This window comes from Glycine soja, chromosome 5 (assembly GCF_004193775.1).
Source record: "Glycine soja cultivar W05 chromosome 5, ASM419377v2, whole genome shotgun sequence".
NCBI lineage: Eukaryota > Viridiplantae > Streptophyta > Magnoliopsida > Fabales > Fabaceae > Glycine > Glycine soja.
Genome location: NC_041006.1, coordinates 28,899,628 through 28,925,461, shown reverse-complemented (window position 1 = coordinate 28,925,461; position 25,834 = coordinate 28,899,628). Strand labels below are relative to the sequence as shown.

The 25,834-nt window shown below is 32.0% G+C and overlaps 2 protein-coding genes across 3 annotated transcripts; both read right to left on the bottom strand.

Moving 5' to 3' along the window:
* Positions 1-12,166: 12,166 nt before the first annotated feature.
* Positions 12,167-15,631, bottom strand: LOC114412451 (FRIGIDA-like protein 3). 2 transcript variants are annotated; one of them, XM_028376350.1, is made up of 5 exons: positions 15,366-15,629; positions 14,030-14,433; positions 13,384-13,714; positions 12,995-13,170; positions 12,167-12,884 (listed from the first exon to the last, which is right to left on the bottom strand). In XM_028376350.1, the coding sequence occupies exons 2-5, from the start codon at positions 14,420-14,422 to the stop codon at positions 12,438-12,440; spliced, it is 1,347 nt and encodes a 448-aa protein (XP_028232151.1). In that variant the 5' UTR covers positions 14,423-14,433; positions 15,366-15,629; the 3' UTR covers positions 12,167-12,437. The 2 variants fall into 2 exon arrangements, with proteins under 2 accessions (XP_028232151.1, XP_028232150.1); XM_028376349.1 differs by having other exon boundaries at positions 13,384-14,433; positions 15,366-15,631.
* A 3,526-nt stretch (positions 15,632-19,157) lies between these two features.
* LOC114412450 (metal transporter Nramp3-like) lies at positions 19,158-24,066 on the bottom strand. The gene is made up of 4 exons (XM_028376348.1): positions 23,422-24,066; positions 21,777-21,913; positions 21,036-21,688; positions 19,158-19,682 (listed from the first exon to the last, which is right to left on the bottom strand). Exons 1-4 carry the CDS (start codon positions 23,958-23,960, stop codon positions 19,461-19,463), a joined length of 1,551 nt encoding a protein of 516 aa, XP_028232149.1. The 5' UTR covers positions 23,961-24,066; the 3' UTR covers positions 19,158-19,460.
* Positions 24,067-25,834: the final 1,768 nt, after the last annotated feature.

Below are 25,834 nucleotides of genomic sequence, written 5' to 3'. Positions count from 1 at the left end.
TGAAAAATTCAACAAAAAAATCTTTTTAATAAAAAAATTATCTGATTTTGTGGATTGGTTGCTAGCACTGATTTGTTTTAAACTGAAGTAAGCATCACCAGACGTTCAAAAAAGTGGAATCCACTCCTTTTGTTAAGTATGCATCAAGTCAGTAAGTACAAATATTATGCTAGCGCTAGCTGAATTCACGAACAAAGAGTAATATTTTGGGGCACTGATTGCGTACCTATTAAGATGGAAAACAGTTAAGTATCCTCAAAGTATTATAATTTTGTATTTGCTTAAAGTATTATCATTAGAAGAGTAGAAGAATGAATTAGGGAGCTTTTTTTTTTAGGCAATGAATTAGGGAGTTGTTAACATAATTTAATTACAAAACATAAAAATTGACCTAAGAGTAAGGACTAAAATGTAAACGATAATATAAGAATAAGATAAGAGTCATTTTAATCTATCTAAATTGAAATCAATCATCAATATATTTAAGTTAATCTTGAAAAGATGTCATTTGTCTTATCCTCTTTTTGACATGTGATTTCTTCTTCTGCTGTAATTTTTTCCTTTGTAATCTTCTCAAAATACAAATAATTAAAATTTAAAAATCTCAACTTAAATATTTTGCTTTAGCATTTTTTGTTATAAATAATTTTAAATAAAATTGGTATCTAATAAATCTTATATTAAAATAATATTAGAATCATTATTAAAAATTACTAAAAGAGGAATGAAATAATTGGTTAAGAATAAAAATTCTAAAAATACAAAAAAATATATAAAAATAGAATTGTTTGCATTTAATATAATAATAATTAAATATAACTATAATAGAATGAATAATAAAATAAAATCTATTTACATAATAGAATAATATTGATTTAAATTAATAATTGAATTAAATAATATCATTTAATATTTTTGGAGAAAATAAATATGATATTATCATGTAGTATCACTTCATATATAAATATAGTAGTAAATAGTAGATTGCATACCACATAGTTAAAAATTGTGATATATATATATATATATATATATATATATATATATATATATATATATAATATTCGTTGACAACATTTATAATTATGATTTTTTATAGTCATTTGCTATAATATATTATATATTTGTATTCGTTATTAAATGATTTTGTTATTGTAATTACTATAATATATTATAGAATTGTATTCTTAATTCTAATATAAATTATGGTTAAAAAAAAATTTCGAATCAAATATATCAATCACTTTCAAAATTTATCCATTGCTGATAAAGTATTGTATTTATCCTTAAAAAAATATGATTTAAAACTTAGATAGAAGTTACAAAAATATATTTTTCGTCAAGTTTTCTCATGAAATATCACTGTAAAACTGCTCTTTAAACAACTGCATATTTTTAAATTTAAAAACTGATTTTAAATTTTTATAATTATTTATTGATTTTATAACTGAAAGTGATTTTAAAACTGCCCATGATCACATATGATGATGGTCCTGGAATTGTGCAAGTGAGTACATTTAAATCAACTTTTAAAACTGCTTTTTTTTTAAATTTAAAACTAAAACAGTTAAAAAAAATAAGAAGCAAATTCCTTAAAAAAATATAAGAAACTGGATTTGACTAAAAAAAATAAGGAGAAAGAATATATGTAATTATTAGGTTTTTAAAATTAAAAAGATTGGATGGTTTAAAAAGGCAAGAAGAAGAAAATAGTAGGGTAGTTTTAAAAACAATGAAAAATAACATAAATAAAAAAAAATATTTTATTTATATTTTAAAACTGAGAGAGGTATCATGGTTTAATATTGACTAGTGAAAAAAATTATTTCTTTATTCTTAATTGTTAAATTTTAAAAATTAATAAAATTGGACGGTTTTTAAAATTAGCAGTTTTTTTAAATAAGAAGTAAATTTCTTCAAGTATACTTGAATTAAAACTACTTAAATTACTTGTTTTAAAATTAGAGAAAAAAAAAGAATCAAGAGTAAGAAGAATATAAAAAAGAGAGAGAAAGAACAATAAAAGAAATTGAAAAAAAAATAACTGAAAGAAATATCGTGGCAACTTTAGCATTTACGGGGTTGGTGAAGAATATTTTTCAGCAACTAAAATTTCACGGGGTTGAAAATAGCGTGTTTGTCTTACAAATATAACATATTAGCGTGTATAAAATATAATACTAATCGTTAGATTTGTATATCTGTTTTAATTTATTATGGGCATAATTGTCTTATAAAAAGAGATAAAAAAAATCGTTACAAAATTCAGTATTTCCTTTATTTATTAATTGTTATAGATTATAAATAAATAAATATTTCCGATAAGGAAATTACAATCCATGATTTTAATTTAAAGGTAAGTAATAAAAGTGAAATAAATTAAAAAAAGAAACTAATTGCGAAGTAACCAGATTTTTAAATATTAAAAACATGTTTAAACTTTTTAATAATTAGGGTACTTTTAATTGATATGGTTTAATTACTTTTAAATTTAAAATGACTGTATGGTTTATTGTCTTGATTTTTTATTTATTGGTACTTTGACTTTGCTATGTTTTGGATTGTTCTTTTTTCTGAATAAGAATTTAACATCGTGTGTTTAAACCAATTTGTTTTCTTTTTAAATTATCAATTCTAAAAAGTACAATTACTTGATATTGCATAATTCAGCCAAAAAAAAAAAACTTGATATTGCGTAAACATAAATTTTTTGGGCACATTCTTAAACATGATTTAAAACTCTGAATGAATAAACATAATTGGAATTTGGAAAATTAAAATGACAAACAAACATAAACGGTTTTTATATGAATAACCCCTATCAACATGTTATTATTAATTTTGAAAAATTATTAAATATAATTTGAATGGAAAAGCATATGTACCTCATAATTAAAAATTATGATGATATGCATGGCTGAAAAAATAATTTTTTTTTTAATTATTGAGAGAGTTATCCAAAAGCTAAAAAATTAAATTGAATATTTTTAAATAATTAAAAGGGAATTTCACAATGATAATAATAAATAGTTAAGGATTATGTTGCCCATAATCTATACCTCTCCATTTTTTTTAACTCCTCCGCGGTCTTGCCTTCAATTGCTAAGCAATTCTATTACACATTTTTTTTCTTCTTATTTTACACCTGAAGATGTAAACTGCTCCAAGTGCTTATGTGCTTGAAAGCAGTTTGTATTTTTACAACTCTCACATTTTACCCTTGTGTTTTCACCTCTCTTGTCTCTCTACCAACCATAAATGCATACCCTACATCCTACATCCACTCTTATATAGCGCACTCACCACCCGTTGCAACCTCATTGCGACTTCGCATTGCTCGAATCACTCCGTTCAGGTACTTCCTATGATTGCTTCTACAAACCTTTCTTCTCTGGCTATGAACCACTGAAATTTGAACCCTTGAATTCCCTATGCTTTATGAATGTGTGCGTCTGATTCTTCTATGTGAGTCTTCTTTTTGTAATAACACCATGTTTAAAGGTGAAATTTTGTGACTACTTTTAAGTGGGGTACTAAAATTGGTTAAAGATTGAGTTTTGGGTTTTGATTTTTTTCTTGTGTTTGAGTATTGGAATGCTAGGATAATTAATACAATCCCTGTGAGTGAGACAATTCACGTTTTATTTTTCAGGTGCCATGAATGTGTATTATATTAAGTAACACTATGAAAGGAAACATGACTTGAATGATTTTTTTTTTTTGAATTGCAATTGGAAAAATGTTCAAATAATCTTTAATTTTTACACATATTTTTTATATTTATTTTTTCATTTCTCTTATTTTTCTATTTACCACATATTTTACTTTGAAATATATTAATAAATCCTTAGAACGGAAATATATACACCCTAACAGTAAAGATAATTAAAGATCAAGAAGAAATTTTTTTTAACATGTGACCTAATAATATTATCATTTCAATATTTCACAAATGTATTTATCTAATAGAATGATATTTAAATATGTACAACAAATGATTTAATCAATTATATATAGATAAATATGTATTTATAAACATAATATATTAATTTATCATATTATTGTAATAAACAAAGCATAAAAAGTAAAATTATGAAATATATTACAAAATATATTAAATAAAATAAATAGCATAATAGGATTACTGACACACAAATACGGATACATAAATGTGGTCGCGCTTGTGTTTCTGCACAAACACAGACACATAGGCGCCGTAAGCTTGTGTTTCCGCTGGTAATAATAAAAAAAATTATAAGATCAGGGCACAAGTAAACGATAAACTAATGTAAATTTTTAATATCATTTAATTAAATTATATTAAATTGGCTAGGCCCTCCTAGTAGTATCCAATTTTTTTTTATACAATTTAAATTAATTCTCAGACTAAAACTTGAAATGAATAGAGCAGACAACAATTCAATTTAAAATTTGAGTTTCAGTCTAATATTCATTGGTTATTTTAAACATTTTCATTACAATCAAGATTTATTCACTCTGAAATAATATCACTTTTATTAATTAAAATGTAGTAAGAAAAATAATATCACTTTTATTAGAGTGAATAAGAGTGTTATGTGCTAACATATTTAGTACAACTTTTTATATGCCAAATAGTATAACTTTTTTTGATAAAGTATTGAGAAAAACATTAAAGAAAAGACAATTCAACCCTACATTTCAACTAATAAAAAAAGTAATTAAAAGAATAAAAGTGACATGAGTATGACTTTTGTGAGAACATATTGAGAATATAAAAAAAAAATAACAACATTAAGATTAAAAATAATAAATAATTAAAATTAAAATATTTAAAATTTTAAAATAAAATTTAATATATCATCAAATCTCTACAAGATTAACCAAACAAAAAAATAAAATTATCAAAATTTTAATTATCACTTTTTAAAATATCACATATTCTCACATAAAATAACATCAGTCGAGTGTGAATATTATATGCTAATATATTTATTTTAAGGATAAAAAAAGTTATAATTTACCAAACTAAACAAAATATTCAGTCTCGTTAGAATAGTCTTTAAGACCATACACACCTATAATTAGAAGACATTATAATGTCATGAAAATCTGATAAGTCAGAAGACTAATTCATCCTATGTGTGGTGTGTGACTCAAAATCACAAATGACACAAGTGAGAAGACTTTAAAGTAGTGTTGTCATAACTGTTTTCAGTTATTATAACTAAATTGGTTTTGACACCAAAGTATAGCTAGAGTATACATATATATTCTTGATCATGTAATGCAATGAGTGATTTTTAAGAGGCTGAAAACAGAGAAGCTGAAAAACTGCAGAAATCAGAGAGTTCAAAAACGAGGTAGTGAGCTAGGTGATTGAGAGAGGTTTTGTCAAAAGAGAAACCAAGAGAGATCAAAGTTAGTTGCTGCTTGTATTGAACTTGTAATTTCATGATCAATGTGATGATTGGAAGTAGGCATATTGTTGAACCATGTAAATCTTTGGGTTCTTGCTCTGCTGTATTTGTTTGCTATGTTTTCTATTTTTTTTCTTTTTTTGATCTTGTGCAGGTTTAAGAGTTGCGGAACTTTTACAAAGAACCAACAAGTGGCGCTGTCTGTGGGGAATAGATCAAGATCAAGAAAGATGGGAACAACAAAATATGATATAGAGAAGTTTTCAGGGGAAAATGACTTTGGGTTATGGAGAATCAAGATGGAAGCAATCTTGATTCAACATGGTTGTGCATAAGCTCTTAAAGGAGAAGAAATGATGTCTGAATCTCTAAGCTCAAAGGAGAAATCAAAGATGATTGATAGAGCAAGAAGTGCAATCATTCTATGCCTTGGAGATAAAGCTTTAAGAGAAGTTGCAAGAGAAAAGACAGCAGCCTCAATGTGGCTGAAACTAGAGTCATTGTATATGACAAAGTCCCTTGCAAATCGGCTATGCTTGAAGCAACAACTGTACACCTTCAAGATGACAGAGTCAAGAACAACCACTGAACAATTGGCTAATTTCAACAAGATTCTTGATGATTTGGAAAATATTGAAGTAAAGCTTGAAGAGGAGGATAAAGCTCTCTTGCTTCTAAATTCCTTACCAAAATCCTTTGAACATTTCAAGGATGCAATTCTTTATGGCAAAGATCAAGACATTACCCTAGAAGAAGTCCAGACCTCAATAAGGACCAAGGAGATGCAAAAACAGCAAGACTCCAAATCTGAGGATAATGGTGAAAGCCTGAATATTTCAAGGGGAAGGAGTGAAAAGAAGGCAACAAGAGGAAAGAAGTCCATATCAAGGTCAAGGGATTCAAAGAATGGCCAGAAAACAAAGTTCAAATGCTTTAATTGTCACAAAATTGGTCATTTCAAGAAAGACTGCCCAGACAAGATCAAGAAAGGATCTTTGGACTCTGCTGACATAGTTGAAGCCTCTGAAGGTTATGAGAGTGCATGTGTTTTAGTAGCTTCTAATACCAAAACACAAACAAAATGGATTATGGATTCTGGATGCTCATATCACAACAGCACGAGAAAAGACTATTTTGAAACCTTGGAACTGAAACCAGCAGGAGCTGTATTTCTATGAGACAACTACCCCTGCAAGGTACAAGGCATTGGAACTGTGAGATTAAAGATGTTTGATAATAGAGAGTATCTACTGAAAAATGTAAGGTACATTCCAGAACTCAAAAGAAATCTTATTTCCATAAACATGTTTGATGATCTAGGATATTCAACTAGAATTTTAAAGGGTGTTCTTAAGAATTCAAATGGATCTTTAATCATAGCTAAGGGTAACAAGAATAAAAGTAATGGCTTGTTTATTCTTGAAGGTTCCACCATTGTTGGACATGCATCGGTAGCTAGTAATACATTGGTTAATAAAACAAAACTTTGGCATTTGAGATTAGGTCATGTTAGTGAAAGAGGATTACATGAACTTGAGAAACAAAAAAGGTTAGGTGGTGATAAACTAGATAAACTTGAATTTTGTGATCATTGTGTGCTTGGTAAATCCCATAGAATAAGCTTTGGCACGGGTATTCATGTTTCATCTAGGCCTTTTGAGTATGTGCATTCAGATTTATGGGGACCATCTAGAGTGAAAACTCATGGTGGAAGCTCATACTTTCTCACCATCATAGATGATTTCTCAAGAAGAGTATGGTTGTATGTTTTGAAAAATATGTCGGAAGTTTTTCAAAAATTCAGAGAATGGCATACTCTTGTTGGAAATCAACTTGGTACAAAATTAAAAGTTTTAAGAACTGACAATGGCCTGGAGTTTGTTTCGGAGCAGTTCAATGAGTTTTGCAGGAAAATAGACATCAAAAGGCATAAAACAGTCCCTCACACTCCACAGCAGAATGGTTTGGCAGAAAGAATGAATAGGACCATTTTGGAAAGAGTGAGGTGCATGCTTCTAAGTGCAGGACTGCCAAAGACCTTTTGGGGAGAAGCTGCAAACACAACAACATATTTGATTAATAGATGTCCTTCATCAGCCTTAGATTTCAAGACACCAATGGAAGCTTGGAGTGGTGAACCACCTGATTATTCAGAATTAAAGGTGTTTGGATCGCTGACCTTTGCTCATGTTAAACAAGGAAAGCTGGATGCAAGGGCTGTAAAGTATGTTTTCATTGGCTATCCTGAAGGAGTTAAAGGGTACAAGCTGTGGAAATTAGAACCGGGTGAGACAAGATGTATCATCAGTAGGGATGTGACCTTTGATGAGAGCAGAATGTCAATGCTAAATAAGGAGCAAAAGGATAATAGCTCAAGTGGTAAGAGTACCAATTTTGAGGTGGAGCATTCTGAAATTTTAGATCATGGCAGTGGATATGCTATTGATCTCACTGATCAGGGAGAAGCTGGAGATAATGAAGAGCTGGATACTCAGCATGACTTGTCCAATTATCAATTGACTAGAGATAGAAAAAAAAGGGTGATAAAGCCTCCAAAGAGGTATGGTCATGCTGATATTATTTGCTATGCCTTGAGTGTTGCTGAGGAGATTCAAAATTCAGAACCAAAGACCTGGAGGGAAGCAATTGAAAGTGAAGACAGCCAGTTGTGGCTTCAGGCAATGAGTGAAGAAATTGAATCTTTGAGAAAGAACAAGACCTGGATACTTGTGGATCAACACAAGAAGCAGAAAGTTGTTGGATGTAAGTGGATTTTCAAGAAGAAAGAAGGCATTCCAGGAGTAGAAAGGCCTAGATTCAAGGCAAGATTGGTAGCAAAAGGCTTTACACAGGTTGAAGGAATTGATTACAATGAGATTTTTTTTCACCAATTGTGAAGCATTGCTCAATAAGAATCATACTTGGTCTGGTAAATCAAGTTGACTTGGAACTTGAACAGCTGAATGTTAAAACAGCTTTTCTCCATGGAAATTTGAAGGAAACCATTTACATGAACCAGCCTGAAGGTTTTGAAGAAGGGGAAAACAAGGTGTGCTTGCTGAAAAAATCTTTGTATGGACTGAAGCAAAGTCCTCGAATGTGGTACCTGAAATTTGATGAGTTCTTAATCAGATATGGCTTCATTAGAAACAGATATGACAGTTGTGTATATATCCTGAAAAAGAGGAAAATGTGTGTTCTTTACCTTCTCTTGTATGTGGATGACATCCACATAGCAAGTGCCAACAAGGAGAAGATTAGGCAACTCAAAGAAAGCTTGAACACATAATTTGAGATGAAAGATCTAGGGTCAACTAGGAGGATACTCGGGATTGATATTCATAGGGATAGAGCAAAGGGTGAACTATTCTTGTCCCAAAGCAATTACCTCAAGAAAGTGGTGGAGAGGTTTAGGATGCATCAAAGCAAACCTGTTAGCACACTACTTGGTCATCATACAAAGCTATATGTTATTCAAGCACCAGAAACAACTGAAGAAAGGTCTAAAATGAATCAAACACCCTATGCCAGTGGTGTTGGAAGCATAATGTATGGAATGGTTTGCATCAGACCTGACTTAGCTCATGCTGTAAGTATTATAAGCAGATTCATGGGAAATCCTGGCAGCGCACACTGGGAAACTGTGAAGTGGACACTAAGGTATCTAAATGGATCTTTGAAAGCTGGTTTAAGGTACAAGAAGACAGCACACGAGGCAGTAGTCACAGGCTATGTAGATGCAGATTTTGCAGGAAATGTAGACACAAGGAAGTCCTTAACAGGATATGTGTTTACTTTGTTTGGTATAACAATCAATTGGAAAGCAAATCAACAATCAGTTGTTGCTCTTTCAACAACTGAAGCAGAATACATGGCCCTAGCTGAAGGAGTGAAGGAAGCAATCTGGCTTAAAGGTATGATTAATGAACTTGGAATAGCACAAGCTTGTGTCACAATTCATTGTGACAGTCAAAGTGTCATTCACTTAGCAAATCACCAAATGTACCATGAGAGGACAAAGCACATAGATGTGAAACTACACTTCATTAGAGATGCGATTGAATCTAAGAAGGTGAAGGTGGAGAAGGTTTCAACAGAAGAAAACCCGGCTGATATGTTCACAAAGTCCCTCTCTAGTGTCAAGTTCAAGCACTGCTTGGACTTGATAAATTTTGAAGATGCCTAAAGCAGATTGGTAGAAGTGCAGCTCTAAATCACAAGGTAGACACTTGCTGATTTAGAGTCAAGGTGGAGATTTGTGGTGTGTGACTCAAAATCACATATGACACAAGTGAAAAGACTTTAAAGTAGTGTTGTCATAACTGTTTTAAGTTATTATAACTAAATTGGTTTTGGCACCAAAGCATAACTAGAGTGTACATATATATTCTCGATCATGTAATGCAGTGAGTGGTTTTTAAGAGGCTGAAAACAGAGAAGCTGAAAAACTGCAGAAATCAGAGAGTTCAAAAGGGAGGTAGTGAGCTAGGTGATTGAGAGAGATTTTGTCCAAAGAGAAACCAAGAGAGATCAAAGCTAGTTGCTGCTTGTATTGAACTTGTAATTTCATGATTAATGTGATGATTGGATGTAGGCATATTGTCGAATCACGTAAATCTTTTGGTTCTTGCTCTGCTGTATTTGTTTACTCTATTTTCTGTTTTTTTCTTTTTTTAATCTTGTGCATGTTTAAGAGTTGCAAAACTTTTACAAAGAACCAACACTATGGACAATCCTCTATGGTCATAAAATGAGACAAATACCATATATATGATGTTAATTTTATTTTATGATAATCTAGAAAATGACATCTCATCCACTGAAATAACTAATGGTCCTCATTTTGTACCTATAAAACATATTATATTGTCAAAAGCAAATTCATCTACTAATGGTCCTCATTTTGTACCTATAAAACATAATATTATATTGTCAAAAGCAAATTCATCTACAACTTTCAATCTGGCTTGATGAAACACATTTGGAAATGTTTCATATGAGAATAATGAAAATTACATTTTTTTTAATTATAGAGGTCTTGAGTGGCTCACCGAACTCTTTAACGAAATTATGAGGTCAAAACGCATGCCGGAGGAATGGAGGAGAAGCACGTTAGTGCCAATCTATAAGAACAAGGGGGATATACAAAATTGTGCAAATTATAGGGGAATCAAGCTCATGAGTCATACCATGAAATTATGGGAAAGAGTGATCGAACGGAGATTAAGAAAGGAGACTCAAGTTACTGAGAATCAATTTGGTTTCATGCCGGGAAGGTCGACCATGGAAGCGATTTATTTATTACGGCGGGTGATGGAGCAATATCGCATGGCCCAACAAGACTTGCACTTGATTTTTATTGACTTGGAGAAAGCGTATGATAGAGTGCCTAGAGAGATTTTGTGGAAAGCTCTAGAGAAGAAAGGGGTTAGGGTTGCATATATTCGAGCTATCCAAGATATGTATGATAGGGTATCGACTAGTGTTAGGACACAGGGTGGAGAGTCAGACGATTTTCCCATCACAATTGGTTTACATCAAGGGTCAACCCTTAGCCCCTACCTTTTTACCTTAATTCTGGATGTCCTCACGGAACAAATCCAAGAGATAGCGCCGAGATGCATGCTTTTTGCAGATGACATAGTCCTCCTTGGAGAGTCGAGGGAGGAGTTGAATAAGAGGTTGGAAACTTGGAGACGAGCTCTAGAAACACATGGCTTTCACCTAAGCAGAAGCAAATCGGAGTATATGGAATGTAAGTTCAACAAAAGAAGGAGGGTTTCTAACTCAGAGGTGAAAATAGGAGACCATACTATCCCTCAAGTCACACGGTTTAAATATCTTGGGTCTGTAATACAGGATGATGGGGAAATTGAAGGGGATGTGAATCATCGCATTCAAGCAGGATGGATGACATGGAGAAAAGCATCGGGGGTGTTATGTGATGCAAAGGTACCAATCAAGCTAAAGGGAAAGTTTTATCGGACTGCGGTAAGACCGGCGATTTTGTACGGAACAGAATGTTGGGCAGTCAAGAGCCAACATGAGAATAAAGTAGGTGTAGCGGAGATGAGGATGTTGCGGTGGATGTGTGGTAAGACTCGACAGGATAAAATTAGAAACGAAGCTATTAGAGAGAGGGTTGGAGTAGCGCCTATTGTAGAGAAGATGGTGGAAAATAGACTTAGGTGGTTTGGGCATGTAGAGAGAAGACCGGTAGACTCTGTAGTGAGGAGAGTAGACCAGATGGAGAGAAGACAAACAATTCAAGGCAGAGGAAGACCCAAAAAGACTATAAGAGAGGTTATAAAAAAGGATCTCGAAATTAATGGTTTGGATAGAAGTATGGTACTTGATAGAACATTATGGCGGAAGTTGATCCATGTAGCCGACCCCACCTAGTGGGATAAGGCGTTGTTGTTGTTGTTGTTGTTGTTTAGCTTGTGATAAAAAATCATTTGAAATAAGTTTGTTATATTTTAATATTTTGTGAAAAAAGATTATTTGAAATACTACTACTATATTTTTTTTACATATTTATTAATTCAAAATTAAAATATAAATAAATTATTATTTTTAAACAAATAAATATATAAAGTACCAATGTGATAATGAAATTTTTAAATTGAATGTGAAATGATAAGGCCAACCAAAAGTAGGTTGAGAAAAAATTATTTTTTCTCAATACAACGGACATTAGATTTTGGGAAATCTTCATACCTTGATATAATTCTCCAAAACTTTACCCCCAAGATGACTATGTCATATGCACTTGATTTAACACAAGTTACCATTGGATGAAAATGTAAGAGTACATCTGCCCTTTGGCATCATAAGAAGCTCATACAAAAACAAAAACAGTTTGATTTTCCATTAACACAAATTCCTGAGCATGCGAACAAAAAGTAACTAGTAGCTTTCTGACAAACATACACGAGGTTCTATCTAAAATTCTCAATGGAAAACCAAGCATATACTAATGAGTTGATCCTTCTCAAGTCTGTAGTCTTTCCACTAATGATTGGATGGAAAAAAAACTCACAAGTATGGTTGGTGTGAGGATTGCAAACTAGTACTAGTACCCATATAACGACCATAGTTAGAAGGAGGAGCATTAGATGCTGCAGTGTATATAGATTGACCAGGAACTTGATAATCATATGTGATTGTGCCATCATGGGGATACCTATCAGGATTTGCTGCATATGGTGCCCTAACAGGGGGAACCTGCCTACCCAAAACAACAGTTGAAGCAACGCTACCACCAGATGAATGGAGTGAAAAACGTCTCTCATTCGGCCTTGGCCTCTTTGATTGAGGGCGTTTAATAAATTCTCCACTTCTCTTTCTATCTCCCTTTGATTTCTCTAGTTGAAGAACCCTTTTCCGAAGTGTATCAGGAGGGTAGTCAGATTCAAGCTTGTATTCTTCAATACACTTAATTACAGCTCTCAGTGCTGCAAGCTCTTGTGCATTGGCATCATTCTGCAAATAAATTATAATGCAAATATGAAAATACAAGCAATGCATAACAAGTGAAATCCATGATGACGACAATTACTCAATTGGAATTGGGAACAAGCAACAAAGCATACCTTTGCACTAGTGATGTCACGCACATTTCCAGTCTTAACTTGTGAATTTCTCCTTCGATTCTTGAGGTATGCCTTCAGAAGGGGCACTGGGGGGAAGCTTTCTTGGAGCTGGAAGGCATGAATAAAATGTACAGCTGCTATTTGTTTCCCAGTATTGATTAATGATTCTACAACAGCTGCATAAATAGTGTAGACTAGAATAATCAACATCAGATAATCAAATAAACTCTTGGCATGCAAATCATATATGTCACATCTGTCTACTCTTTATCAAGTAATCTAGCTACACTGCCCCTAAAGAAAACTACTTATCTAGCATATGAATGATATCCGACAGGACAATCCTTCATTGCAGACTTCACAGGTCAGTTTATTAAAAGAACACCAACCTGGCATTTTGTGAATTAACCCAATAGAGCAGCAGAGCTCAGGTGCCTGCCTAAGCTGAGCAACTGCAAGTACAAGCTTGCAGAGTTCTTCTTCATCAAACTCTGAAGCAATCTTAAAAGTTGAAATAAGCTGGAAGAATGCCTTTGCTTCCAATGAATTTCCATTGGCAGCATCAGTATCTGCTCTAGCTAAGTTGGGCCTCCACTCATCAGCAATTGCTTTGGCATGCTGCTTGGTTTGAGGGTTCAGAAGGTGATCTGCACCTGGATCAGCCCTTGCCAATAAGGTGGCCATGGCTTCCAAAATTATAATACAGGATTTGCGCATGCCCTGTAGGGAAGCACCAGATTTATCTTTTAGTTGGGAAGTTTCATTGGTGGGGTAAAACCCCTCCAGTAAATCCAGCACCAAACATGCTGGATCAGTTGCACTTTGTAATGCAACAGAAATTTCTTCACGATTAACAGATTTTTTTTTTTTATTCTCCACAATATAATTCAGAAGACCTTTTGCATCCATTTGCTCACAAAATTGTGTCAGCTCTGGACGTGGCCTACCCTCAACAGCCACACCTTTAGACTTTTCATCTGACTTATGAGGAAAATCGTCCTCTGAGGAATTTGTATCGCCAAGAGAGTTGCTTACCTTGTTATCTTTGTTCTCCCCATCATACACAGACTCCAGAGTGGCATTCCGGTGATTTGCATGAGCCTCTACAATGGAAGCTACAGCAGCATCTTTAAGCTCCTGCAACCGATCTAAGAGGTCTTGCTCTTTAGAAGCAATCACAGTCTTCCTTTCTGCGAGTAGTGTATCCACTTCTACTTGTTTCGCTTCGTACTCCCTCTCCTTAGCTTCCAGCTCTTCAAGTTTCTTATTCAACTCCGTCTCAAGGTCATGGAAATGTTGCTTAATTTCAACCCACTGAATCTTATTCTCAGTCTCCCCCTTCTGAGCTTCCAATTCAAGAAATGCCTGAGAGAGCTGCTCTATCATAGACTGTACATTAATTTCCTCGCCTTGCTCCTCGACACCCATATTCACACAGCCTAGCCAACAGCACGTCAAGAACAGTTAAAATAACGGTAAAAAAACAATATCACAAACATTAATAATAACATGAGAAAGACAATAAACAGTAGTTGCTTCCAAAACCCTCTATATGGAACATATAAAAGACCAAATAATCATATAATGATCCAAATTAAACATTAATCTGTATTTAAAATCCCCATTTCTTTCTCATAATTCTCAGCCTAAGAGTACCTACCACCTCGCTCTTCATACCTTCCTTGACCATTTAATGGTCAAAAACTATATTACAAACATTAACAATAACATAAGACAATAAACAGTAGTTGCTTCCAAAACCCTCTAAATGAAATAGATTACAGACCAATAATCATATCACGATCCAAATTAAACACTAATCCGGTATTTAAAATACCCATTACTTTCTCATAATTCTCAACCTAAGAGTACCTACAACCTCCCTCTTCATACCTTCTTGGACCATTCTATCTAAGCCATTTATGTTTTGCATATCAAAACACAAAAATACATATAGTTTATCAAATGTACTCAAACAAATGAAACAATTGGACAATGTTTTTCCTAGATATATGTCTTACACTGGTTAATTGTATGGGACAAACTTCAGATGGTTTAAGAAGTAATAACTATTTTTATGTTAAAAAAATTAAGGGTTTTAAATTCGAAGCCTCAATAGTACCATTCCAATACACTAATAAGGACACAACACCGCAACGTTGCCGTCGTAGCAGAACGCATTTGCAGTTTTGTTTACAGTAATAAACGAAAATATCAAAACATCAACCTAAACGAAATATCGAATCCCTTTTTTTCAAACAGAGCTACGAAATCTCTCTACTACGGAATGAAAACACCAAAACACGAAATCCAAACGTTCAGTTAAAAATATAGAGGAAGAAACATGGGTGAATTAGGTGAATAGAAATACCTTAGTTATTTCTGACGCGAGAAGCTCTTAATGCCAACCCAGCAGAGTTTTGCCGAAGCTTTTGTTTAAACCCCAATTTGAAATTTCGGAGTGTCCTAGGTCGAAGGTTGGAAGTTGAGGAGATTAGGCACGGTTCCAATCAGAGATTAAAATACTTACCCTGTGCGGTACTTGTTGGAGAAGAGGGATAAAAGAAACAGGCCAAGAAGATGAAGGAAAGCACGGATAGGGAAACAAATGGGATTCTATAGTGGAATATTTTATCCACGGATATTAAACTCTATTAGTTCACCTTCTGTATGAACATCTTTTTTAATAGTCCTCTTCAGAGTTTTGACACTCTATAAACTCTAATTAAATTGGTTAGATTTTTTAAGTTTATCACATACATACTCAATTAGTCAACAAGTTAAAAAATTAGAATATATATATATATATATATATATATATATATATATATATATATATATATATATATATATATATATATTAATAAAAGAATTTAATTTATGAAATGATATTTTTATATTTTTCCCCATAAAATAATATCTTAGTTACATACAATAGCAAATTAATTTAAATAATTCTAATAACTTTTTTAATGTTTACTCTTTGTTGTTTGAATAGTTGGATTTAAAGAAAATAAAAATAGAAAATAATTTTAAAATTATAACTTGATATCTCATCTTAAAATGTATATAATTTGTTTATTGTTAAAAAAATTGTTAAAAATGATTTCATATTTATTGCATTAAACAATTTTAAGATGATTTAACATGATTTTTTTTATAAAAAAATTGTAACAAAAATAAATTTATATTTTGTTTCTAAATAATCCATCAATTTATCCTAAATAAATTAAAATTATATTATGCATTGCTTATCTATAAAGATTAGGTTCAAGTATGCATCCTAATCGCTAAATACATACAAAAGTAAATATAAATATAATCAATATTATAATTAAATAAATACAATGGACATTGTGTGTTGACTTATTTGTTTTATTTTAAATAACAGAAAAATATAGTCATTAATTTATAGCATTAATAATTTTGTTGGTTCATCTTTAAGTTTTGTTACCCACTAGGATTGGTCATGGAGTTTGGAGTAGATGCATGAGATAATAAAGTCAATCTTTAAGTTTTGTTCAATAATTATTTTTTTTCCCTCTAAAAGCATATAAAATTCTTATACAAATAAAATGTAAAATAAATTCATAATTAAAACTAAATCATACTTATATAAGATTATACTTCAATTAGACAATTAATTAAGCATTGAGTATAGCTTTAACCTCATGGTTAAATCTCTTATATTGGCCATGTAAATTATTATTTTGTATTGTATATGATGTGCAACTAATTTTGATTCCATATACAGTTTGTGATTTTTTTTTTTATTATTATTCATGTAGAGTTGGTGATTATATTGCTTTAGATATCATTGTAGAAAAAAAAACCTTAGCACACAAAATAAAACTTACATTTTGTTTAATCAATTGAACTAGACATTCTTAGTTAGAGTAACATATTTTATCACTAACTTGATCCAATTGTTGGGAAAAACCACACCAAAGAAATCTCATCCCACCTTAATAGAGGTTTTTTTTTTTTTACCAAAATGAGTAATTTTTGAGAAATAATTAATGATATGGGTGATTCAACAAAGTATTTACATGTCATAAAGTGATTGTTGTCATATCGAATTTAGGTGATGCCATCAGTTCATCATTTATCATTTAGTAGGTGGTGTCATCCTATTTCATGTCACCCTTCAGGTGGCTTGTCAGAACAGATGATGTCATCCTAATTCATGTCACCAACTCGTCTTTGTCATTTAGTAGGTGATATCATCATGCCATCAATTTGTCTTTTTTATATTTTATTACGAAAATATAGTAGGAAAATATTTGTTTATTTTTTATTGGTTATTTTTTTTAATTTATTAGGAAATTTGTTGTTTTTTATGTTTTAATAATATTTTAATTTTTTGTTTGCTTTAAAACACGTAGGGATCTGATATTTATATTCTTTAGTAAGTTGTTATTTTTTAAAGAAAATGTATTTGGAAATAATATAGTTGATATTATGTTTGTTTTTTTTAATGTTTTGGTAGCCCCTTTTTTAGTTGTCTAGTATGTTGTAAATTTTTTAAAATTATAGTATGATGTTGGGAATTATTATTTTTAGTTTTTTCTATAGTTACGGTTTATATTTTAGAATTTGTTTGTGTTTAAATATTTTTATGTTTTATTGATTTTTTTTAGTTGTATTGTAAGTTGTAGAAATATATATATATATATATATATATATATATATATATATATATATATATATATATATATATATATGATCTAGGAAATTTGTTTGTACCTTTACTGTTTTTTTATATTGTTGATATAATATTTTTGTTTATTTATATTTTGGTAGTTCTTTTTTTTATTCTTTTTCAGTTTTATTTGTTGATATTTTATTAGGAAAATATTTGTTTGTTTTTTATTGGTTATTTTTAAAAAAATTTATTAGGAAATTTCTTGTTTTTTATGTTTTAATAATATTTTTTTGTATGCTTTAGAAAGACATAGGGATCTTATTTTTATATTCTTTAGTAAGTTGTTATTTTTTTTAAGAAAATGTATTAGAAAATAATATAGTTGATATTATATTTGCGTATTTTTTATATGTTTTGGTAGCCCCTTTTTTAGTTGTCTAGTATGTTGTAGAAATTAAAAAATTATAATATAATGTAGGGAATTATTATTTTTAGTTTTATCTACGGTTACGATTTATATTTTAGAATTTGTTTATGTTTAAATATAAAAGACAAGCTAGTGACATAGAACAATGTGACGCCACCACATGTTCGGACACCACTTCAAGGAGTAAATATTTTATCTTCCGAAGCAAATATGATTCCCTCGATAGGATATTTCTTTCGTTCTTCCTCTATGTTGTTTACCAAATCTGGTTCTTTGAGGGTTATAATTGATGGTTGTTTCTTAATTGAGGTTGAATCATATCATTTTTTTATTCTTTCAATAAAAAATGGAAGTAAAAATATTTTGTGTTAAAAAAAAACCTACATTTACATTTTTTGTTTTCATCTACCAGTAATTATTTCTCCAACATCACTCATTTTAGCCAAAACCCCTGTCATAGACTTTTTGACACATCAAACTTTAAATTTTTCCTTTTGATTTTTTTTATAATCAAAATATTCAAAATCAATTAAGAACAATTAAGACATTATTTGTAATAAGCAGATTTGGGACAAAAAAAACACTAAGGCATTAAGACTTGGTAGATTGTGAAAGGAGGAAAAAGTGGTGAATTAAAATATTAGATAACGGCATATATTTGTTTCATGTTATGTAGCATAATGAATTCAATGTGTACACCTTCAATGGTTAAACACAAAATCCCCATCTTGGGGAGGAATATGTTTCATGGATATCTCGGTAACACTGACCAATGAAAAGTACTTGCAGAATTTTTTTCTTGTACCAAAAAAAAAAAAACTGTTTGCGATGATAGCAAACAAAACCTTGCAGATATAAAGTTTGGCATAATTGAAATTGACAATCCGTTCTAAGCTTCTGAATGGACCATGCAGTTTAGTACAAATAACACTACTTAACTTTCGAAGCAAAAATATGGTAAAAATGGTTAACCACAGGAATGCAATCTCTTTGTATTTCCTGTACTTGCGCCTCAATTTTCAGTATCAAATTTTGGTTTTAAATGATGCAAATTCTCTCTTAAAAAAAATGTTGCAAATTCTATGACTCTGTAAGTGCAATGAAATCATTCAATTCTCTCAATAAGTTGTTAAAAAGAAGAACTACATTGCTTGTTTGCACACTACAGCTTCAAAGGTGTCTCAACTAATCAGAGTGTTGCAAAGGCATTTTGACAACAAAATTTGAAAGTGCTAATACAGCGCTAAAATCTACTCTGACAGTTTATAATTACAGGCAAACAATAAGGTGCCACCGACTATTGCATCAACTTGTCACACAAGTACTAACAAGCAAGCATGAGCATACTTAAAAATGGATGGCACTTCCTATTCGGGATTTTAAAGATTGATCACTCAACCCGCTGAGTGAGCAATTGTCTTTGGTTGTGTTACACTTTGCCAAGGTAAATATGTGATGGCTCGCCAAATAAGGTATATTATGAATGCAACATATGCAGCAGTTATTGCACCCACTACAGCGCCAATCATTGGTCCATTCACTTCAGAGGAAAAGAATTCCGTCAAAAGATAGCCGTTAATCACTATCACCAGAGCAGCCACAAGCCATGAAGTAGTCTGTATCCATATCAGAAGCCATTAAGTACTTAAATCGAAACAAACTATGAGCAGAATATGGGAAGAAGGGTTAGTACAGAAACCTAATGTATCCAAGGTCCACACAAGTTATGGAGAAAACCCACTAAAGGTTAAAATACTCTAAACAACTTAAATGGGGAAAAGAAAACACACAGCATCAATCCACCAGATCCAAATGAGAAAACAAAGTTAAGAAACAAGATAGGAAGCTTCAAAACTAATGTCTCAAATTTGTCCAATATACCTGCAGTTATATTATCAAAATGTCAAGAATACAGAAACCTTTTACCTTCCCAGGTGAGACAAAATAGACAGAGACATTATTTTCCAACATTAAGCAACACAAGTCAGTATAAATAATGCATCTGTTTCTGTAAATTGTTACAGATAAAGAATTCAAGTGGCACTCTTTCATAAATTATCTTGAAATATAGCATGTTAGAGTTCAATTTTAAGGAATATCCAAAATAGCAGCACATACGCCACCCCAGAGTCCCCGACATAAAAAAGGAAAGTGGTACAATCTCCAATTTTTCTATTATATCCCCAACAATATATTAGTTTTCTAACACAATTAAAGTGTAAATCAACGATAATTATCCCTGCATGTAACCATGAAGCAAACCGTGTGTGCAAGTGAGCGATAGACTACTTCAAAGGCTACAAGTATAATATGAGAAATTAAGTCTAAATGACGACAGAAACTTGAAGCAAATGAGGATAAAAGTGAACAACACCCTCAAGGTAAGAGGAAGGATCAATGCATCCTAAATATTTTGCAGTAAATTGAGTCAATGCTGACATCATATGCAGTTTCCAACAACAGGAATATTCAATATACTGCATAACATGTTAAAATTCAACACATCACGATCAAACTGGTAAATAACAAAAAAGATTAAAAAAAATTACCGTAGTACTGTATCAAGTACTTGCAATGACATGGGGACAGTTATTTGCAAGATAAACATCAGCCCATAATACATAGGATCATAAAGGAAAAAGATGTAACATAGTAGTTCACTTCACACCTTTCAATTATCAAGGCAGGAGAGTATAATCAAGCCCACTAATTTGTCTCTTTGGAATCTAACTCTAAATCAACTGCAAAAAGAAAAAGGTCTATATATTTGGCCACTTCTAAATTATATCCGTCCTAATTAAATTTGAAGTTTGATATCATAGATGAATAATATAGGCATGTACTGACAGCAACTTTATACAACATGAATTAAGTTGGCATCACAAAGTCCTTTATCAAATACATAAACTAATAACGGCATCAGAAAAGTGACCAGTGAGATCAAAATGCAAGATTGAATGACAAAATACCTTGAGGACAGCACCAATTCTGAAAGTGCCCATTATCTGCTCCTTTGACACCAGACAAAGCAAGGGAATGAGTGCAAAGGGGATCTGGACTGACTGAAGAACATTAAGCCACTCATTCAAAACATCTAACGATTCTTCCGAGGTATCGAATATAAGAGCAACTATCATGGTTGGAAATATTGCACAACTTCGGGTGATCAATGCTCTCATCCACTTCTTTAACCTTAAGTTTAGAAAACCTCCCATGATGAATTGTCCAGCATAAGTACCTGTAATAGTGCTACTTTGGCCTGCTGCTAATAATCCAATACCCCATATGTATAAAATTGGAAATAGTCCACCCCCATATGTCTCCTCAAGATACTGTCCAGCATTTACAAGGCCAATGCTGTTTGCAAGTTCAGAACCATAAAACCCCTTAGCAAACACTGTTGTTACAAATATATTTATGATAAAGGAGACTACAAGGGCAAGGGTGGACTCTATAGAGTAATAATTAAGAGCTTCTTGAACCCGGCCTTTCTTGCTGCGGTCAACCTGCCTTGACTGAACAAGAGCAGAGTGCAAGAACACATTGTGAGGCATAATAAGGCACCCCACAACTCCAACAGCCTGCTGTATAGTTTTGGAGCTGAGTTTCGGAATCAAAACGCCTGCAAAGATAAAATCAAACTCTGCATCAGATTCAAAACAAAAGGGACCTACAGAAAAGGGGCCAAATCAATGAAATAAACTCCTTACCAAGAAGAAGTTCCTTGCCACTGGGCTTGGCTTCACCAAACATCCATGCAAATGAGATTGCCATCACACCAATGAGAACAGCAAAAAAAGCTTCCAATGTCCTCACACCATAGTTCTCAAGAAAGAGAAAAATAAAACTGTAACAAGGCAACAAAATATACATATAGCCATGTTTAATTTGAGATTACCAGACATAGTAAAAAAAAAGAAAAAAATACAGCTTTGCTATGGTACACGCAAATAATATTGCCTAAAATCTTTTCCTAGGGTACTATAAATTTCAACTTAAAAAACAAAAATGTTTGTTTCAGTTACTTTCAAAGTGTTGTCACAGACTTCAAAAACAACTTCCAGTGACAAGCAGTGGCGGAGCTTCAAGAAAAAATTTGGAGGGGCCAAAATAGTTAATTATAATATATAAATTAAATATAATAATTTTTAATGATATTATATTTTATGATCGATTTTAAGCATTTAAATATTAATTTATTTTTAATTAATTAACTTTTATGATATTGAAAAAAATCCTGTTTTATTAGTAACACTTTTTTCAAGGGGTTTTTATGATTTTTAAGCCGTTGAACAAAAACAATTTAGAGAATTTATTAGTAATTTGTTTTTGTAAAAAAAATATGCAAAAGAAAAAACATTAAAATTTCTATCAATTGTTTGACAAATTTAAGGAGATAATAATATTTTAACCAAAAAATAATAGCAAATATATAAAAAAATACAAGAAAATCCCAAAATTCATAAAAAGAATTTGCATGAAAAATCCACAAGAAAAATTTCCATGCAAGAAAAATTTGAAGATTTTTTAAGTTATATTGCATAAACTTTTCTATACAAAATGGAAATATAAAAGTTACAGAAAAAATGAGTTTGAAGAAAGCAAAAAACATTTTATATTATAAAAATAATTAATTAACGAGCAGTCAAAAAAAAATAAATTAATGAATATTATAAAAAATTTTGGTAATATAGAAGCAACTAAAACTATAAATATGGCAATTGCGTCAAATACTTTCTCAGGTAAATTTTCTCTTAAGCTACATGTAGTTGAAGACTGTCAATGGATATAGAGTGCAGATTTTTTAGATGAATGAAAAAATTCTATTAGAACAAAAAGTGTTAATCTTTTAAACTTGAAGTACATTACTGGCACTAATCCGAACTTAACACGTTTCTTGGCTAGTTTTTCATGAAATTCATAGGTATAAAAACAACAAAATGGCCCCCCTCAGCCACAAGGAAGCTCCTCCAGTGGCGACAAGACAACCTATCATTTATCATGGGTGGGTCGGTTTTGAACCTATCAAAATCTCAGAGTTAATCAAGGAATAAATTTGAACAGATCGTACAGAAGAGGAAACAGTGTTCTAAGTACCTAAACAAGAATAAGAGAAATTTATGATTAAGGCGTTTGGATTGGTACTATTACTGAGAAACTTTCTCTCCCTCTCCCTATCTACAGTAGCAAAATTCTTAGATTTCTCTGTCTAAATAGCAAACTCCCCATAAATAAAAGCATACACTTAATGCAATTTGAAAACTACATTAAAACAATACTACTAATTAAATACTCTTACAAGCATTTAAACGAGGAGAAATGATACGAGGGTGGTTAGGTTGGTTGAATTATTACCAATCAAGAGCAGTAATGACGACCCCGGCCCAAAGGGGCACAACCCCATGACTAAGAATCCTAATAGCAATAGCACTCCCAATAACCTCCTGAATATCGGAGCCAATGAGAGCGAGCTCTGCCATGATCCAGAGCACTCTCCGAGCCCACGGAGGGTATTCCTCTCGGCAGAGCTCGGCGAGGTGCTTCCCAGTGACCACGCCGAGCCGTGCCGAGAGGAGCTGGATCAGGAGGCCCATGGCCGTGGCCCACATCAGAAGCCACAGCAGCGAGTACCCGGCAATGGCGCCCGCCTGAAGGTCCCCCTCCAGGTTCCCGGGATCCAGAAACGCTATGCTCATCAGAAAGCCCGGCCCTGTATACAGCCATAGCTTCTTCCACGAGAATGGGGGTACTCTCCCCCAATTGTCCTCGTTGTCGGACTCGTCCACTCCAACCACCACAATCTTCTCGGAGGAGTCGTAGGCTGTCTCTTGCGCCTCGTCTTCTTCTATGAACGAGTCCGCTAATAGTGGCTGCTCTTGGTGGCTCCGAGACATGGCATTTGACAAAAAAAAAAAGCTTTGGATTCTGGATTCTGGTTGGACTACTCACTACTCACTACTTTGTTATTATCTTCAGAGGACTGAAGTGAGGTTGAGGAATTGAAAAGTTACACTTACACCCTCTTTTAAAGTCTATGCGAGTTGGCACACTTACGCCTACCACTAAAATTAGGGGTGTATAAAAATTAATTTTGATAAAAAAAATCGAATTCAATTGATTTCAAATTATTCTAATTAATTTGATTTTATTTTTTAATAGTTATATTATTTCAAAACATAATTAGTTTTAAAAAATTGATTTTGAACTGAATTAAATTTTAATTTATTTTAAATTAATTCTAAGAATCAGATCAATATTAAACTAGTTTTTGAAAATAAATTAATAAAAAAATATTAAAGTGAACTATTTTGTAGAAAAAAAATACTAAGTTTCGAATACAACCGTAAAAATAAATACAATTCAGTTCCATCCTAATCAATTTTTTTTTTCAGACCTCTACCTACAACCGTACCTTTTTAGGATATTTTTTAATGGCACTATACAAAATGAGATGTTAATTTTACAAATCAGGATGCGGAATCGTGTCACATGCTGACTTATTCTTAAAATTCTGTTTACACGAGCAGGAGTTTGTTGTCTGTTTGTTGGAGGCGTGGAGTCTGTGAAGGTGAAGGAGGAGGGTGTGTGCAGCACGCAATATATGCTACTATGGTAGTGCGCGCGGACCACGCCAGCATCGACACGTCAGCTTTCGGGAAATTAACAGTTCCGTTGTCTGTTGTGTCATCATTATTATCCGTGATAATTTGGATCTATGATTAGGGAATTATTAGTACCATGATTTGATGAGTGCGATACTCAGTAAATTATTCGGATTTGGTGTAATCCTTTTTTGGGCCTTTTGCCCTATTCATTCATAACAAAAAAATATATTCAGATTTGTTGAGTATTAATTTTAACAAAATGACAAAGATTGTAGCATACTACATAGGACCCCTTTGGATGTAGTCTAAAAGATTTTTTATTGTCTTATTTACTAGAAAAAGATTTTTTATTTTATTTTTTAAGAGTGTTTGGTTATTAATTTTTTTTAGTTTTTATAAAAGCAAAAACTCTCAGCAGATCCTTTTTTAAAGCTCAGATTTTCGGTTTGTGAAATTTTAACTTTTTCAGAAATCTGTTCCCTAAATAATACTTGGACAATTATGTCCTAAAAAAATTTTAAAATGACAAAATATGTCCTTCTCATTTTCTGAACCCTTAAAATTTCTCTCTCTTGTTCCTACGTGTTGTGACTTCCTCCGTTCGTCAATCTCTCTTCCAATTTTTTTGATTTCTCTTCTAATCATCCTTCGTCATCTTTTATTCTTCCTTTGTTAGCATCGCAGGTTAACTAAATCTTCATTAATTTCTTTTTCTTCTCATTAAATTTTGAGTTATTATGGATTAGGGTTATGCTTTTGTTTGTTTCATTAAGCTTATGAAATGTCTCTCAATTAAATTCCTACAAAAAGAAGGAAAGCAGAATGGTGTGATAAAAATATTGAGATTATGTTGAAAGTGTGTATAGAAGAGGTGAATGTTGGAAATAAATCTCAAAACCACTTCAAGTTTTTGGTCTTGCTTCTCAGCTTTCAAACATAGATAGATTGTGTGGAGATTGGAGAAGGGGTTTCCAAAGCAGTGATATTGTGCTCTTTGAAATTCTGAGAAGTTTTGGATATATAAGCATACTTTTATGTCGTAGAGAAATATCAAAGAGCTTGAGGAGCTGTATGAAGAAGTGTGCAAAAATGAGAGATGAGCATTCCAAGAAAAGCAACATGATGTTAATTCTTCTCTGAATGAAAACAAATCCTTCTCTAAA